This window comes from Anser brachyrhynchus (assembly GCF_964034855.1).
Source record: "Anser brachyrhynchus genome assembly, chromosome: 6".
In the NCBI taxonomy this organism is placed as follows: Eukaryota; Metazoa; Chordata; class Aves; order Anseriformes; family Anatidae; genus Anser; species Anser brachyrhynchus.
The window spans coordinates 35,764,638-35,778,878 of NC_137700.1; the positions used below are offsets into that span (position 1 = coordinate 35,764,638).

The 14,241-nt window shown below is 46.4% G+C and overlaps 1 protein-coding gene across 36 annotated transcripts in view; it reads left to right on the forward strand.

Moving 5' to 3' along the window:
* TCF7L2 (transcription factor 7 like 2) overlaps positions 1–14,241 on the forward strand; it is a 177,584-nt gene that overhangs the window by 140,253 nt on the left and 23,090 nt on the right. For 31 of the 36 annotated variants that reach the window (XR_013953076.1, XM_080598231.1, XM_080598265.1 and 28 more), the window contains 2 exons: positions 9,382–9,514; positions 11,699–11,801. Coding sequence is in view for 35 of the 36 variants with exons in the window: in XM_080598231.1 (XP_080454357.1) it covers positions 9,382–9,514; positions 11,699–11,801 (236 nt within the window). In the remaining variant the exon portion in view is untranslated. Of the gene's footprint in view, positions 125–9,381; positions 9,515–11,698; positions 11,802–14,241 lie in introns of all 36 variants that reach the window. The other 5 variants (XM_080598252.1, XM_080598261.1, XM_080598248.1 and 2 more) reach the window with 2 other exon arrangements.

Sequence of the window (14,241 nt, forward strand, 5' to 3'; positions counted from 1 at the left end):
TATGTACCCGAGGGATGCAATTTTAGTGGGAATGGAAGATTTGAGTGGTAAAGGAGGAGCGCTTGCCTCTGGGTTCTCTCTCTTCCAGCAGTTCGGCTGCTGGCATCTCAATTTGAATTGCTGGGTGAGTAGCACTTGCTGCGTGCGCGCTTTCCGTCTTGACCATTGAACTTCTTATGTGACTTCTCCCTCGCTCCCTCTCTCCCCCTCTCCCCCTCTCTCCCTCTCTCCCTTTCCTCGTGTGCGGAATAAAAAAAAAAAAAAAGGAGGGGGGGGAAATCAAGCAAGCATCTCTAGCTGCGACCTTTGTTAGCCGTGTTGTTTTTATTTATTTATTTTATGGTAATCATCTTTTTTAGCAGGGGGAAGCGTGACTTTTCGATGGCACTTTAATTTTTCCAGCGGGCGCGAGAAGCAGGCGGCGGAGCGGGGTTTTGTCTCGGCACAATGGTGCAGCAGGGCAGAGTTGTTGCACTCCTCCTCTTTTGCCTTCCTCCGCCCGATTTTTTTTTTTTTTTTTTTGGCTTGGGTTTTTGGAAAGGGGGGAAGAAATTCTCTCGTGCTCGCAGGGTGGGATCAGGGGGTGTGCGGGGGGTGTTGGGGGGGGGGGTTTCAGAGCCTCATATACGGCAGGTTTCGGGTTCTGATTTATAGATGTTGAACAATGGTTAACAGCGAGGGAGAAGTGTGAGCGCGTGTATTATCTGTGTATTCTGTACGCGGTAATACATTCACCCAGTGAATATGACATCACTGTCTTTCTTTGCTTTTTCTCCTTTGGGGCGGAGGGGGCCACTTCAAAGCTTTCTGCAGTTCAGTACGATATTTCCTTAACTCTGAAACCATGAAGGTAAAATTGTTTCTTTTAGGAGAAAAAGTTGGTTTGTAGCAGGGCACATATGTTGCAGCTAAGGGGTTTTGGAAATGAGATGGTTTAACTCCTGTCATACACAAAACGAGATTTTTTTTTCTTTTGGGGGAATTATGGAAAATTGTGTGTAGTAATTTTTAACTGGGTGCTTTTGATCCTGTGTTTGGTTGACACTCCGTTAAATTTTCTGAATTCCTCAGAAAGCTCAGCTGGAATGGGAAAGATTGAAATTTTAGGGACACTACATTAAAATGATTTCACTCAGTGACGAGGGAAGATGAAAAATAGTACCAAATTTTGGTAAATATGAGATACTGTGTGCCTTGACACAGTGTTTCTGTGTTCGTTATCAGAAGTCCACAAGACTTTATTTCTCGTATTACCGTGTATTACAGGAACTAAACCTGCCAGTCAGCCAGTTCTGTACATTGCCCGTAATTATACACAGAAAGCCAGGAATGTAATTAAGAATTTGAGAGAGCATCTCATTTGAACTGGAGGTTTTGCGGGAGTCTTGAGTTTTCTGCTGTTGTCTTTTCTAACTCTGCCAAGCGTGCTCGTGGAGTCACTCGAGCCAGGAGGATTTCTGGGGCTTCGGTTCTCTGTGATACCTTTGCCTGAACAGCTCACTTGATTTATTTGCCTTTGCTTGTGTAGAACGTAGAGGTGATAAAAATTCTGTAGAGATTTGTAACAGAGTTAGCGAAAATCTAAACTGACAGTAATTCAGACGTTTCTTCTTTCACTGCATGTTGTTGCGTACGCAGGTTTTACATGGCCAGTGCTGGGATCTCGTAAGCGTTTCTCTGCCTTTGCAGGAATTCTTTTTGTTGGGACCTAGGGCAAAAGGCCCGATAGCGCTGGGTAAACGTGTGGGTTTCTTCTCCTCTGAAGCATTTGCGAGGTGTTTCAGTTCTGGTGTGCATTCGACATCACGTTTTGGGGGAAACTTTGTTCAATTTGTTCAAGAAATAATTGATCTGGACTTAGTGATTTCATCGCTCAATTGTTCTATGGCTGATGCGTAGCGTTTCTTAGCACATTTAAAAATGAAAACATTCGTAGAGCTTTGTTACTTGTTATTTCATATGCGTTTACTACGAACATCGTGTATTGGTGTTGAGCGCAGTCCGCTACAATTCGTGAATGCTGCATTTTTAAAAGCTGCTCTGAGAACTTGGGATCGGATCTGGAGGCATGTGTCTGCATGTTAGTTTTTTAATAACGCTGTTATTACTGAAATAGCCAAGTACCGGTGGGTATAGGCATGCATGTTAATTTTTCTTCATTTCTTGCAGTTTGTTAACAGCCTCGCATTCAAGTTCGTACTGTAGACAGAAGTCACAGATACCCTCATAAAATCAGTGGAGCCCTTTCTCCGACAGTGTGTATCTGTCTGGTGCTGAAATATGTGATTTATATGCAAGAAGTCAGGCTGTGTATGTGGCATTTTACAGAATGCTAGGTAATAAGTAAAATTGCATTAAGAGGTATTCACATAAAGCACATAGAAATGAGGTCTATGAGGGCAATTACGCAGTCAATCTTTTGCTTAAATTCACTTCTACCTTCTTCCCATCTTCTCTGCATTTTACTGCATGCTCTAGTGCTCTGTATTTCTTCCCTCTCCACCCCCTCTCTGGTCAGGACCATCTCCTGAAGACCTGGTCAGGTTTCCATCGGTCTCACACAGCGGTTCTGTCTACATGACACATGTTACTGGTGCTGCTTCAGGAAAAGAGCGTTTTCGGGTCTAATCCAAAGTATGCCATCTCTCTGCTCCGTGCCTCGTTATACGTGAACGAAGGCTTCCCTGTAATAAAGGAGATAATACCTGTCTGTAATTAACTAAAGCACGCGGAGAAAGCAGGGAGCGTTTGTCAGGTTGGGAAGGAAGCAGCGCCGCTCCTATTGTAATGGAAGAGCTCGCTCGGTGCACCCCGGGGCCTGAAACTTCCCGTCCAGGCACTGCCCTGTCCTCTTGCAGGGAAATTCACCTGTTGATCAAATCGGGGGTAGTCCTGAGCGACCGGGAGCCGTGGCCACGCGAGTGCCAGCCACCGTGCCTGGGGTGCTGGCTGGGGTGACACCGCTGTGCAAACGGGCGTGCAGAGATCGGCCAGGACAGATGCAGCAGGGAGCTTTCTCTTTAGCGATAAGGCAGGAAGAGAACGAGGGAGGTAAAATCTGGCATAAACGTAATTAAAAGTGATGCTGAGGGACCTCAAAATGTACAGCTGTGTCTAAACAGGTGCGTGTGCGGGGCCGACCTGACGTTCAGAAACAGTGCCTGCCCCGAGAGCGCAGCGCTCCCCTCGCAGTCAAAGCCCCGAGGTTCAGTTTTCACTTCTCTTAAGAAAAAAAAAAATAAAAAAATACCGTAGCAGCAAGATTACAGCCTACAACAGCTTTGAAAGCAAAGTGTGAGCACACTTAATAATAATGTTTTCCTCCTAATGTTTCAGTTCTCCTGCGCGGGAACTGCCAGGCAGTAATTAGGTAGCTAATGCCCTGTTCTTTTCCGTGTACGCTAGAGGATTTGGCATATGCTAATTGTCACCAGATCATTTCACATAATTGCCTTTTGGCGAAATTAAGTGGAAATTTCCTGAACATCTTCAAGGCTCGCTTCCCCCCCCCCCCCCCCTTTCCCCTCCGAGCACCCGCTGCCACCTAGGAAGGATGCGGGAAATGTCAGGCGCGGTGGCTCCGTGCTTCAAGACGCAGGGGGCACTTAGGAGGAGCGGGTGGAAAAAGAAAACCTGGCTTTCCTGAAAAGACCTCCTGGACGTTGGCAGCCAGGAAGCTGGGGCTGTCGTTGGGCTTGCTAGGAGAGCGGGTTTGGGGAAAGCTGGCGGCTCTGGCGGGAGCAGGTAGGCTCTGGCCGGCGGAGCGCTGCTGCCCCTGTGTGCCCCCCTCTGCTTTTTTTTTTTTTTTTTTTTCTGAAGGGGGTGGTTTTTGTCAGGCTCTGTCTAGGGGGGGGTATTGTCCCGGCACATGGTTGTCAGTGCTCCTGTCATCATTTGTGTGAAAGAAGAAAATGAGCCTTTTTTAGCAGGGGGAGCTGGGGCTATCAATGGAGGCCTTGTCTCCCGTTACAATAGGCAGTTAGCTTAGGGCAGGACCTAAGGCAGAAATCAGCTACATTAAACTGTGAAAGGGCTCAGGCCACTGTATCGGCCATAATGGAGCAAGGGGAAGTAGTTTTCAGGAGAAAATGCTTAGTCAGGTGTGAAAACGTCCTTTAAAAACAACAAAAAACACCACACACAAAACCTGCGGTCCCGCTGGCTAAATGGAGCAGGGCAGAATTAAACCTTTACTCCTTCAGGAAGGGTTTCGTCGCTGGCATCTTGGTGCCTGGGAAGGGGATGAGGGCGGAGTGACACCCAGCTGGTGGGTTTGCTTGGTTTTAGTGTTTCAGTGACCCCGAATGGTTGCAGGGAGCCCTGCTGGCCTGCGGGTCCCTGCTGCAGTTCGAGGTGCTGCAGCCGATGTGGGCGATCCCCCGGCCGCAGCGGTGCTCACTGGTGGGTGCCCTGCCTTGGGTGTTGGTCGCCCTGGCTGGAAATCGAAGAGTATCCCAATCTTTGCAACAGTATTTTGGGGGTTGCCTCTTGTGGCAACTGAGGTTTCTGGTATTTTTGCAGAGGGAGGGAGTTTGTTCCCAGGCAGACCCAAGGAGAGATCAACCTGTAGGAAAAAAATCTCGTGGGCATCTTTGGAGCTGCAGAGCAGCTCAGGAACATCTGTTAACGTTTCCATGGCCATAGTCAGCACAAGTGCAGTAGCACCATCTGGGAAATACAGGGAGACGAGTTATAAACCTATTTTTAACAGAAACTGGTGTTGAATGGTACCCTTTGCTTAGCCCAGGGAGCAACTCCAGGAGGGCCCACTAATTCACGACCACTGCCGACCTTCTCCATCCACCCCGGAGGAGGGGGAGAGGCACACAAACCCTCTTCTGTGCTGCTTTTGTTTTATTGTATGAGGCTCATAAAGGCACTTTCAGGGCCCATCTTTCTCCGGCAGAAAGGGAAAGCAAGGGGGGAACGGGGAAGAGGAGGACGTGGCAAAAAAGGCAGGCGGAGCTCTAGCTCCATTTGTTTTCGGTGCCTGGTGATTAATAGGTTTTAAGGTGAATGGCAAGCCCCCGTTCCTGCGCGGCGAGGAAGGGGAGGAGGCCCCGGGTACCAGGGCCTCATCAATCTCCCCCTTGCCACGCTCCTGCTCGCGGGGGGTGCTCGGCGGGCGGCCGCCCACCCCTGCCCACCGAGCGGGGTGCCAGGCTTCGGGGGCACTCAGGAGGTCACCCAGGCAGGGACAGGACCCCCGCTGCCACATCGGGAGCGCTGGGATGGGGACGGGAGGCAGCTCCGTAGGGTTTGGCCAATTCGCTGCTGCTGCGGCGTGATGGTTCGCGTGGAGCCCGGGTGGTTTTCGCAGATGTTACTGACGCTGCCGTACCCCAGCGAGCACAGATCCTCTGGCCTCCCTGGCACGTTCCTCTCTCCACTTAATGCCGTGTTTTTGTGACTGAAGCCAAACAAGCTCCGAATTTGCAAACAAAAACTGCAGTAACAAACTCTTCCTATTTAAAGGTTGGTTTCTCTTTGTGCGCTCAACAATACAATGTTTCATCTCGTGCAAGTCTTGTGTTGCTTTCAGAGACTTAGGAACTATTGATTTATACAGCGTGTATTAACTTCTTCAATAAATGGGGAGTATTCATCAGTGGGGTGTATTAAATTGGCCTGTGTACGCATAGAAGCATCTTTCATCCTGTTAATGAAACGTCCTTACCATGCAACAAAGACTAATACACAGCAATTTATACACACAGCCTCCCGCGGTTTAAATCTGAAGTTCACATTATTTTTTTCTCCTGAAAGCACCTATCAAAACTCAGGCTAAATGGATCTCAGTGTCCCTCTCAAACATATACCACTCCAAAATTTGTTGCCTTTTCCCCCCCCGCCCCTCATTCCAGAGCTCCTTTATTGTTTAAAATCATCTGTGTTTAAGTACTCCCGGAAGCATTTCAAATTCATATAGAGAGATTTAGTAGTTGAGTCCCTATGGGGACAATTTCCTTTGGTTTGCTTCAGGCAGGGGTTATCAAGAAAAGCGAACTTCTCTTGTTTTTTTGCAATCCTCCGCCGTGCCCTCTAACCCGGCGTACGAGACCCTAGCTTTCAGTGGGGAGGAGTGATTTACCGGCAGCTGGCTTGGTACTTTGTAGACGTTGGGGTTTCTCTCCAGAAATCTCCGCTCGCTCTCGCCCATGCGCTGATGCTAATCTGCGTGTGCCCGTGCCGCTTGGCTTTCCGTGCCTGACACAGCCATAAATGGACTGCTCCGAGTTGCCAGAGAAATTCCTGCTTCTCGCCACGGCTTTTAGCTTAAAACTGCCCGGGCTGAAGCGCTCAGAAACGTGTATGGGAGAAGGGCCTTTCGCAGGGGGACGGCTAAGGTCCCCTAATAGGTGTCTCCCATTGACAGCTTCCCCAGTTTACCTTTCTCTGCCAGTGGATGGGGTTAGGACCACACTTGTTACTCAGGCAGAGCTCCCATTGACTTCAAAGGAGATGCACATGCGGGATTAATTCTGCTCTTTCCCAGCTAGTCCTTTCTTTTTCTCTTCCGAGGAAGCTTAGTTAACTTCAGGAATGCTGCTCTTAAAGAGCAGCTTATTTAGCATATTATGCATGATTAGGTTGGCTTGCAAATTGCGTGCGCTATTCTGAGCGGAGTCAAGGTCCCTTTTCCCTCTGTGTAATAAACTCTGCTGCAAGTCAGAAGACAGCCCTAGCTGAGGCAGTGACACAGATGCAGACTGATTTGCAGGGATCACAGTCCTCTGACCCGGAGGACATATTTTTGAGCATTAAGATGGTAGTTTCCCATTTTTCCCCAGTACATTTTCCCCACCCCTCTGCCCCAGCATCAGCAGAGTGGCAAAAAAAAGCATCCTACCCTTATGTCCCATACCTTTATATGAATCACCTGACTTCAGGGCAGTCATCCCAATGAAAATGGCTTACCTGGGGAAAAGTTTGCAGACCGAGGCTCAGACTCTGGGCCGTTGGTGAGTTTTTTTGCCCTTTTTATTTTTTCTGTAAAAGGTGTTAAGTAAAATCTGTAATGATTTGACACCCGGGCCGTTTTGCCAGGATATTGCAGGAGGCCTTGGCGCATCACAGCAGTGGGAGGTGGTTTCCCACAGTTTCCATGTAACTGCCTATGGTATATGTAGGCGTGTGAGTCCAGCTCTCTCCTCAAGTGTTGTTTTGTGTTTGTCGGCTTAAGTCTGACCCTCCGATGTTATTCTGTCACTTACTTATTTTGTTAACTAACCAGTTCCAGTTTCTGTGAAAACAAGCTCTCCGTGGCAGACAGACCTCGGTGCTGTTGTAAAGCCTGTCAGGATCTGGATGGGGTTTTTTGTTTGTTTTGTTTGCGCTGATGTGCCCATGCGGCCGGGGGCGCACAGAGTCCCGGCAGCGAGCAGCCGCACGGGGGGTCCCCGAGGAGCGCAGCCGTGGGCCAGCAGAGATCCCTCTCGTTGGGAGCGGTTGCTCTCTGCGAACTGGGTTTTAAACCAGTCATTGGGCATATAAGTAACGCTGTGCGGCGTTGGGTAGGAGCCTGGTGGGTTATGTGATTTGTTACGTGAGGCCCTTGCCGAACCTTTCCCAACTTTCGGCCTGTCCGGGTCGGTTCACTTGGAAGAAGGCAGATTTGGGGGCAGAGCATTGCCTTCGGCTTTTTCAATGAAGGGGCTAAGAAGTCCCTACAGCTTCTCTGATGACGATGAGGGGTCTGTGTGGCCAAAAGTTGCCTGTGGTTGTTCCCCTGGCAGCAGAGCTGACCAAGAGCCCGGCCGGCCTGGTATGCTACAGCTCTTCACGCAAGTGCCTGTTACAGAGGTGCATCCATGTAAGGGCTGAAAAAAAAACAAAAAAAAACACGGTAGAAGTTGTGGGAAGCATGAGCACTGCCCTTTTGCTTGCTCCTCTCATCTGGGGGCTTTCTTTGCAGGTTATCGAGTGGGTGAGGCACGTAGGGATGTGGGTGCCAGCAGCGAGGTGTGGGGCAGGGGTTGGGGGAGGCCAGGAGAGCCGGAGCCAAAGCTGCGTGCATCCGAACCAACGCAGGGCGCAGGGACTTCTCTGCTTGAGGCAAGGCCGGCGTTCCTTTTCCTTCTCACCCTGCTTTCCCTCATCCTTCCCCCGGTCTTGAATCCCAGAAATAACTCTGTTATTTGAGAACGAAACGCTTTTAGCAGAAGCGAAGTGCTGGGGTGCTGGGGCGCGCGGCAGCCCGGCAGCAGCAGCCCCTGGACGGCAGTGGCGCTGTCGGGGCCGCCCTGCTCTCCCTGCTCTGTTTTAATGTGATTCCTTTGACTTGATGTTAATGCAAGTTGTTCCTTACTTAAAGTAATAAAAGGAAATGAAGACACATTCTAAAATGAAACCTGACTCTAATCCATTCATCATCTAATACCAGCCTCTTTATCTTTGCTGGTACCTAATCTGGTTAAATGTCCCTGTTGTAGGATTTTAGTGAAAATCCTCTATGGGGAATAGGGTTTTTTGCAATTGGATTACTCGCAGTAAATGGTCCAGCAGTTCGCTTGTTTCAGCTTAATTTTTTCTTTGTGATCTTGTGAGGGTAAGTTACAGTTCAGCCTGCCTTTTCCTTTCATTCATTCACTCGCTCGCTCTTTTTTTTTTTTTATTGTTGTGAAGAAAAAGATTTCTTTTTCCCCTCAGAGCTAGGAATGTGACAAGAAAAACCTCATGATATCTGCCTGATTCTTCCCCCCACAAGTTTTAATTTCAATAGCTTTATCTGTGTTTCTGCCATTATTTATATAGCTGAATATTTCAGTAGCCTAATTCATCAGTATCCAGTTTCCATTTATCAGCGCTCTCTGATGAATTGATAATTAATCAGCTCTTCTAAAATATATATATATATAAAATATGCAGGTGATCGCTTGTCAGCTTAATGCTTGCTGATGAAGGGAATACTCTAGCACTACAAAGGCTTTTTATCTGGAGTATTTGCAATGAGCAGTAAATGCAGAACTGAAAGTGAGGACGGGAAGGGGAAAGGAAAAGACCTACAGGTCAGTGAGCATTTGGGTCCCTTGCTAATTAAATGGGGGACTCTGTCAGCCCCTCGCTGAGGAGTCTGCCTGCATCTTCGAGGTGAAGCACAAGATAATAAAATAAAAAGGAACAAATTTTAAAGAATTGCCGTTGCTCCGTACAGGAGCACAACAGGTCAAGATTAAAGAAACTCAAGATCAGGGTGTGTGGTGAGCAGGCTTTAAGCAAACAGGTGGGAAAACTGCACGGGTGACACCAAGAAGGATATCTGGAAAAGTGTGAAGCTCACGTGGAAGTCCTGGGCGCTCTGTTTTCTACACATTGTACCTTGTGCTGCAGTGGGCAGTTTGCAGCCCTCCTCTAACGCCATCGACCTTTTTCTCTCGACAGTCTAACAAAGTGCCAGTTGTGCAGCACCCACACCATGTACACCCTCTTACGCCGCTTATCACATACAGCAATGAGCACTTCACACCAGGAAACCCTCCTCCACACTTACCAGCCGACGTAGATCCAAAAACAGGTAGGTGGGAAATCGTTTTGGGTTTTGAGAGTGGGTGGATCTTTCCATTTTACGTGTTACGGGGAAGGAAGGTGTGCAGTAGGAAGGATTTCCCATGCTGGAGCACCAAAGCGGAGCATGTAAAATGTCAAATGCATTCAAGAATCTGGACAAAATAGTTTCTTCTAAAGCCAATTAGGCTTCAGAAGGAAACCTACTGGGTGAATTTTCATGACGCTTCTGCAAAGTGACACCAGAGTTGTATGTGTGGGGTCGTTCGCAGGTGTGTTTCTTTGCGAGCGTGATAGCCCTTCTAGTAGGTGGATCTGCTAACTGCTTGGTTTGCATGCACAACCCCGAGAGTTAAACATGTACGTTCTGTGATCTGCACTTACAAAATTGCAGCTGGAATTTTAAAGGTGGTGGGTCATGACCAGGTTCAAAATGAATCTCTTTTAATTCCCCAAATCCCATTGTTTCTGTGTCAGGAGTTCAGCCATTTTTCTCCTATAATGTTGAATTTTTATCCACTCTAACTACTTAACTGCAGCTATATACTTGCAACTCTTTTCCCCAATGTAAGTCTACCCAACTCTCAGTTCAGCCTGAAGGGCAGTCTTCTTGAATATAGAGCAACGTGTAAAACCCTGACTAGATTTTTTGGTGTAACAGAATAGAATTTACATGTTATTCTAACTTTTTAAGAGTCCCTGTTTAACCCGAGGGCCCAGAGAAGTCAAACAGTGTCAATCTTCTCTCGTCAGGCTGCATTGAGTTCCTAGTGACAGTGGTTTTGTTTTTGTTAATCTAAATACCAACTAGTTAATTAGAAAGTACATCTGAAACTGAATCCATGTCCAGAGTTTGTCAGAAGAATTGCTCTGTGTTGGCCCTAGCATACGTCGGTAATTTATTTAAGCTGCAGCCCATGAACCAGGCAGTGCATTAGCTGTTTTTCACTCCATGCGCTTCAGTGGGGGCCCCCTTTTAATTGTCCTTAATGCTACCTTCACATGGCTTAAAAGGAATCCATCTCGCCATCCCTGGGTATTGCGAGTGAATGGCATAGTCAACCTCTCATTTAAATAATGGTAGTACAGGGAATAGCATTTAAATGGTTATCGTAAAACATATGATTAACGTCTGTAGACTGTTTACTTTTCTTCTGTGAACATTCTTTCAAGTGTGCAAATAGCTCACCGGATGGTTAAAGCCCAGTTAATCTGTTTGGTTTTTGTAATGGAGAAAAAGCAATGTCTGCATGAAAATGTCACACAAGGAGATTTAATTTAGAGATTAAAAGCTTCCCGAGTGACTTAAAAAAAATAATTTTTAGCCACGACTACAGTACCCCTTCCTTTTAACACTCTCTGTTTTAATTTTGCTTCTGGTATATAATTGTGCTCTGGCTTGGTACTTGAAAGACCCAGTTCCGTAGTCTTTTCTCCCCTGAGTAATTCCTACTCGCTTTCAAGGTAAGGAGCGTAAGATTTGGGCTTCCATCTGGAATTGGTTTATCCTTCCTGGAGGGGAGCTGCAGCAGTTCCAGAGAGGACCGATGGGCACTCTGCCCTCCCCCCCACACCTTCAGCCTTTTCCCCCCATTTTACCAAGCACTTCCAGGTTCTCTCCCCAATTTATTTGTTTCTACTCATCCCCTAGGTTTCAAGGAAGGGTAGGGATCCAAACTATGTGTCTCCCAAGCCCCTGAAAGGCAAACATCATTTGCAATTGTAATGACTTTATAGCTTGTTTTGGAGGTTACTTTGGAATACCTTTATGCTATTGAGTATGCAAAGTATAGGTAGGGCCATGCTCGTTTGGTGACTTCGAGAATAAAATAACCATGAACTTGATACAGGGGCCATTTTGCTTTTGATCAGTGAAGGTGGCACCTAGCACAGCGTCATACCAAAATGGTAGCCGAGACTCCTAAATTCTTCACTTAAATAATAAAAAAGTAATTATCTTTGATTGAGGAGGTGACTGAGACAGAATCGCATCAATTTTTCTGGTTGAAACTCATCTAACAAGATGCCAAGAGGCAATTTATAAGGCTGCAAAACAACCTTTAAAAACTGAAAGCAAAGTCATGAGTATTGTAATAAAAAAGAACAGATAGTGATGTAGAAACATAAGTGATTTTTCCTTATATTTACTTATTTCCATATCTCAACAGTAACACCGCTTTTTCATCTTCTGCAGGAATTCCAAGGCCTCCACATCCTCCAGATATATCTCCTTACTATCCACTATCACCGGGCACTGTAGGACAAATCCCCCATCCGCTAGGATGGTTAGTACCACAGTAAGGAGTTCCATTTTTTTAATTTCCATTTTCTTTTTTGATGTGTAACATTTATGTTAAAAATTGTGTGTGTGAGCCTGTGCGTGTGCATTAGGATAAGTCTGTTTGCCAGCTGCCAATATATTGAGTGATTATCAATTTACCCATCTCATAAAAATTAATTAAAACTTATACCAGGTCATGTGGTCTTAAACAAACACGGGTAGTTGGGCACAGCTTTGCATGTTGTCTCAACCAGCTGATGGCTTGTGAAGCAGGAATTTTTAAATCATTATGCAGAAACGTTCTTTTCTTGTTATTACTCTTACACTCCACCACATTTGTTTGTTTTTAATATGCCCTCATGCTTGGTTTTCTGGGAGCTCACAGTGAATCTAATGGACTTCTTTAATGTTTTCTTAACAGAGGCATCCTCACTGAAAATGCACAACTCTAAATGTCATTGGCCTTCCCCCTTAAAAGTCCCTTTTCTTTTTCTTGTGAAACAGTAAAGCTTTACATCAACTGGTGAACAGCATTCCTGGTTGAGACAGGGTTGGACAGTTGGCATCTAAGGAATGGAATTTTCTTGCAAACAAGAACAAGGAATTAGTTTACTTTAAAACCGGCTAAGAGAAAAAGCTATGGAAAGTTGTTGTTCTTGTAGTTTGTTTTTTCCCAACTCCTTATATTCCACTTGCAGAACCTCGTTGGATATGAGGTTCCCTCCAATAACTGAGTACTTATTTTCTTTTTTTTATTTCTTTCTTATGTTACCATCTCTGCAATGGTTTTGTGACACATTTAAACATGTCCTAGGCCTTGTGTACCGTATATTTGATTTAAAACATTATAAAATACTTCCGTGCTGCTGCATACAATGATTCTGTGCATTATAGGTCAAGATCATTACCTTATTTTTCTCACATAGTTAGCCTCATCAATATGGGGGAGATCATATTTCTTTAGAAATGACTTGCCCAAAGCTAGAAATAGTTTGTTCCTGCTTGAGGCTGTTTGGTCAGCTGTGCTAAAATAGCTTGCCTTCCCTAAGGAAACCGAATTCACACCTGCAGGAGAGTTGGGCAGAGCAGTGGAGTCCTCACACGCACTCGGTTTTCGGGCAGGTGGAGGGGTTGAGCACACAGGTGCCTGGGGTGCTGGAGAGGCCCAGAGGATCCAGGAGAGCTGGAGTTTGGACCTCAGCCTCAGCAGCCCACTTCTGGCCACTCTGTAAGCCCTCCTTCGTCATGGGGCGGTCGTGCAACTCGCGTGGAGTAGAGGCCCAACCTCACAGAGAGTGAGGCGCGTCCATCAGCTCCCTGCAGAAGGCTGAGTTTCTCCAGAAGAGCACAGCATGAGCAGAACAAAAACCCAGAGTTGCTGCTCGCTGAAATCATAAATTCCTCCTCATTTGTGGTGATTTACCTTTTATGTAGGACACCCTGAACGCATGTTGGCTTCTTTTTTTCTTCTTTCTTGCTAGCAGGGCCTAGCTGCAGTACAGTCAGCTCAGGTTCAGAGCTCTGTTGCAACCACTTAGCTCAAGTTGTCACGGCAAAAGCCTCATCACTTAAAATAAATAATATACTCAGTGAATACCAAAAGTCACTAACATCAAAGATGTGAGAGTTTAGGAAGAAATTCCTCGGTGTTGTTGGCCTGTGCCTCATTGCATATTGTTGTCTCAGAGCCTTTCATCATTGCGTGCAGACACAGGTTTGTCCTCCTTGAACCTCATGTTGTGGCTGCCAAACCCACACGAACGTTGCCACGTGTGGCCAATTTCATCAGGCAGGTGATAATGGCCACCTTTGTCACAGGAAGACTCCGTCATCACCGCTGGCTTATAACAAGCCAACACCCATGGCTTATTTGTCTAACCACAACTCTTCGAGCTTCTCCGAATGGTTTTTGTTGCGGGATGATACCATCACATTCACTATTGCTCTAGGAGAGCAGCTGGGCTGTTTTCGCAGAAGTAACCCCAGATTTTTATTTCCCCTCTCATTGCCACTCGTGCTTCACCATCTACTTCCCAACCCATCAATCCTCAACTGGCCGGGGTGTCTCTAGCACTGTACCCCCCCAGAACTCATCCTGCCCATTCGGATGATAAATTTGAAGGACAGATGAAAAGGAATAGCCAGCACAGACAAACCTCGATCAGAAAAAGTTGTGTGTCTTTCATGAGGATGCTGTTTTGCATGTTGCTGTATTTTTTAATTATTGTAATGAGGTGTGATTGTCTATTGGTTACCCACAATACTTCTTGGGGACTCTCCCCCGGTAACTCTTGTCAACACTTGTTAATCTGACAAAAGGCTACAAATTAAGCTCTGTTAATTTAATGTTTTCTCACCGAGATCTAAATACCGAAAGAGGCCCAAAGCGCAACTGAAGTCCTTTGATTCACTGTACTTTATTTTGGTATAAATTTACATTCATTATTGTTTTCCTT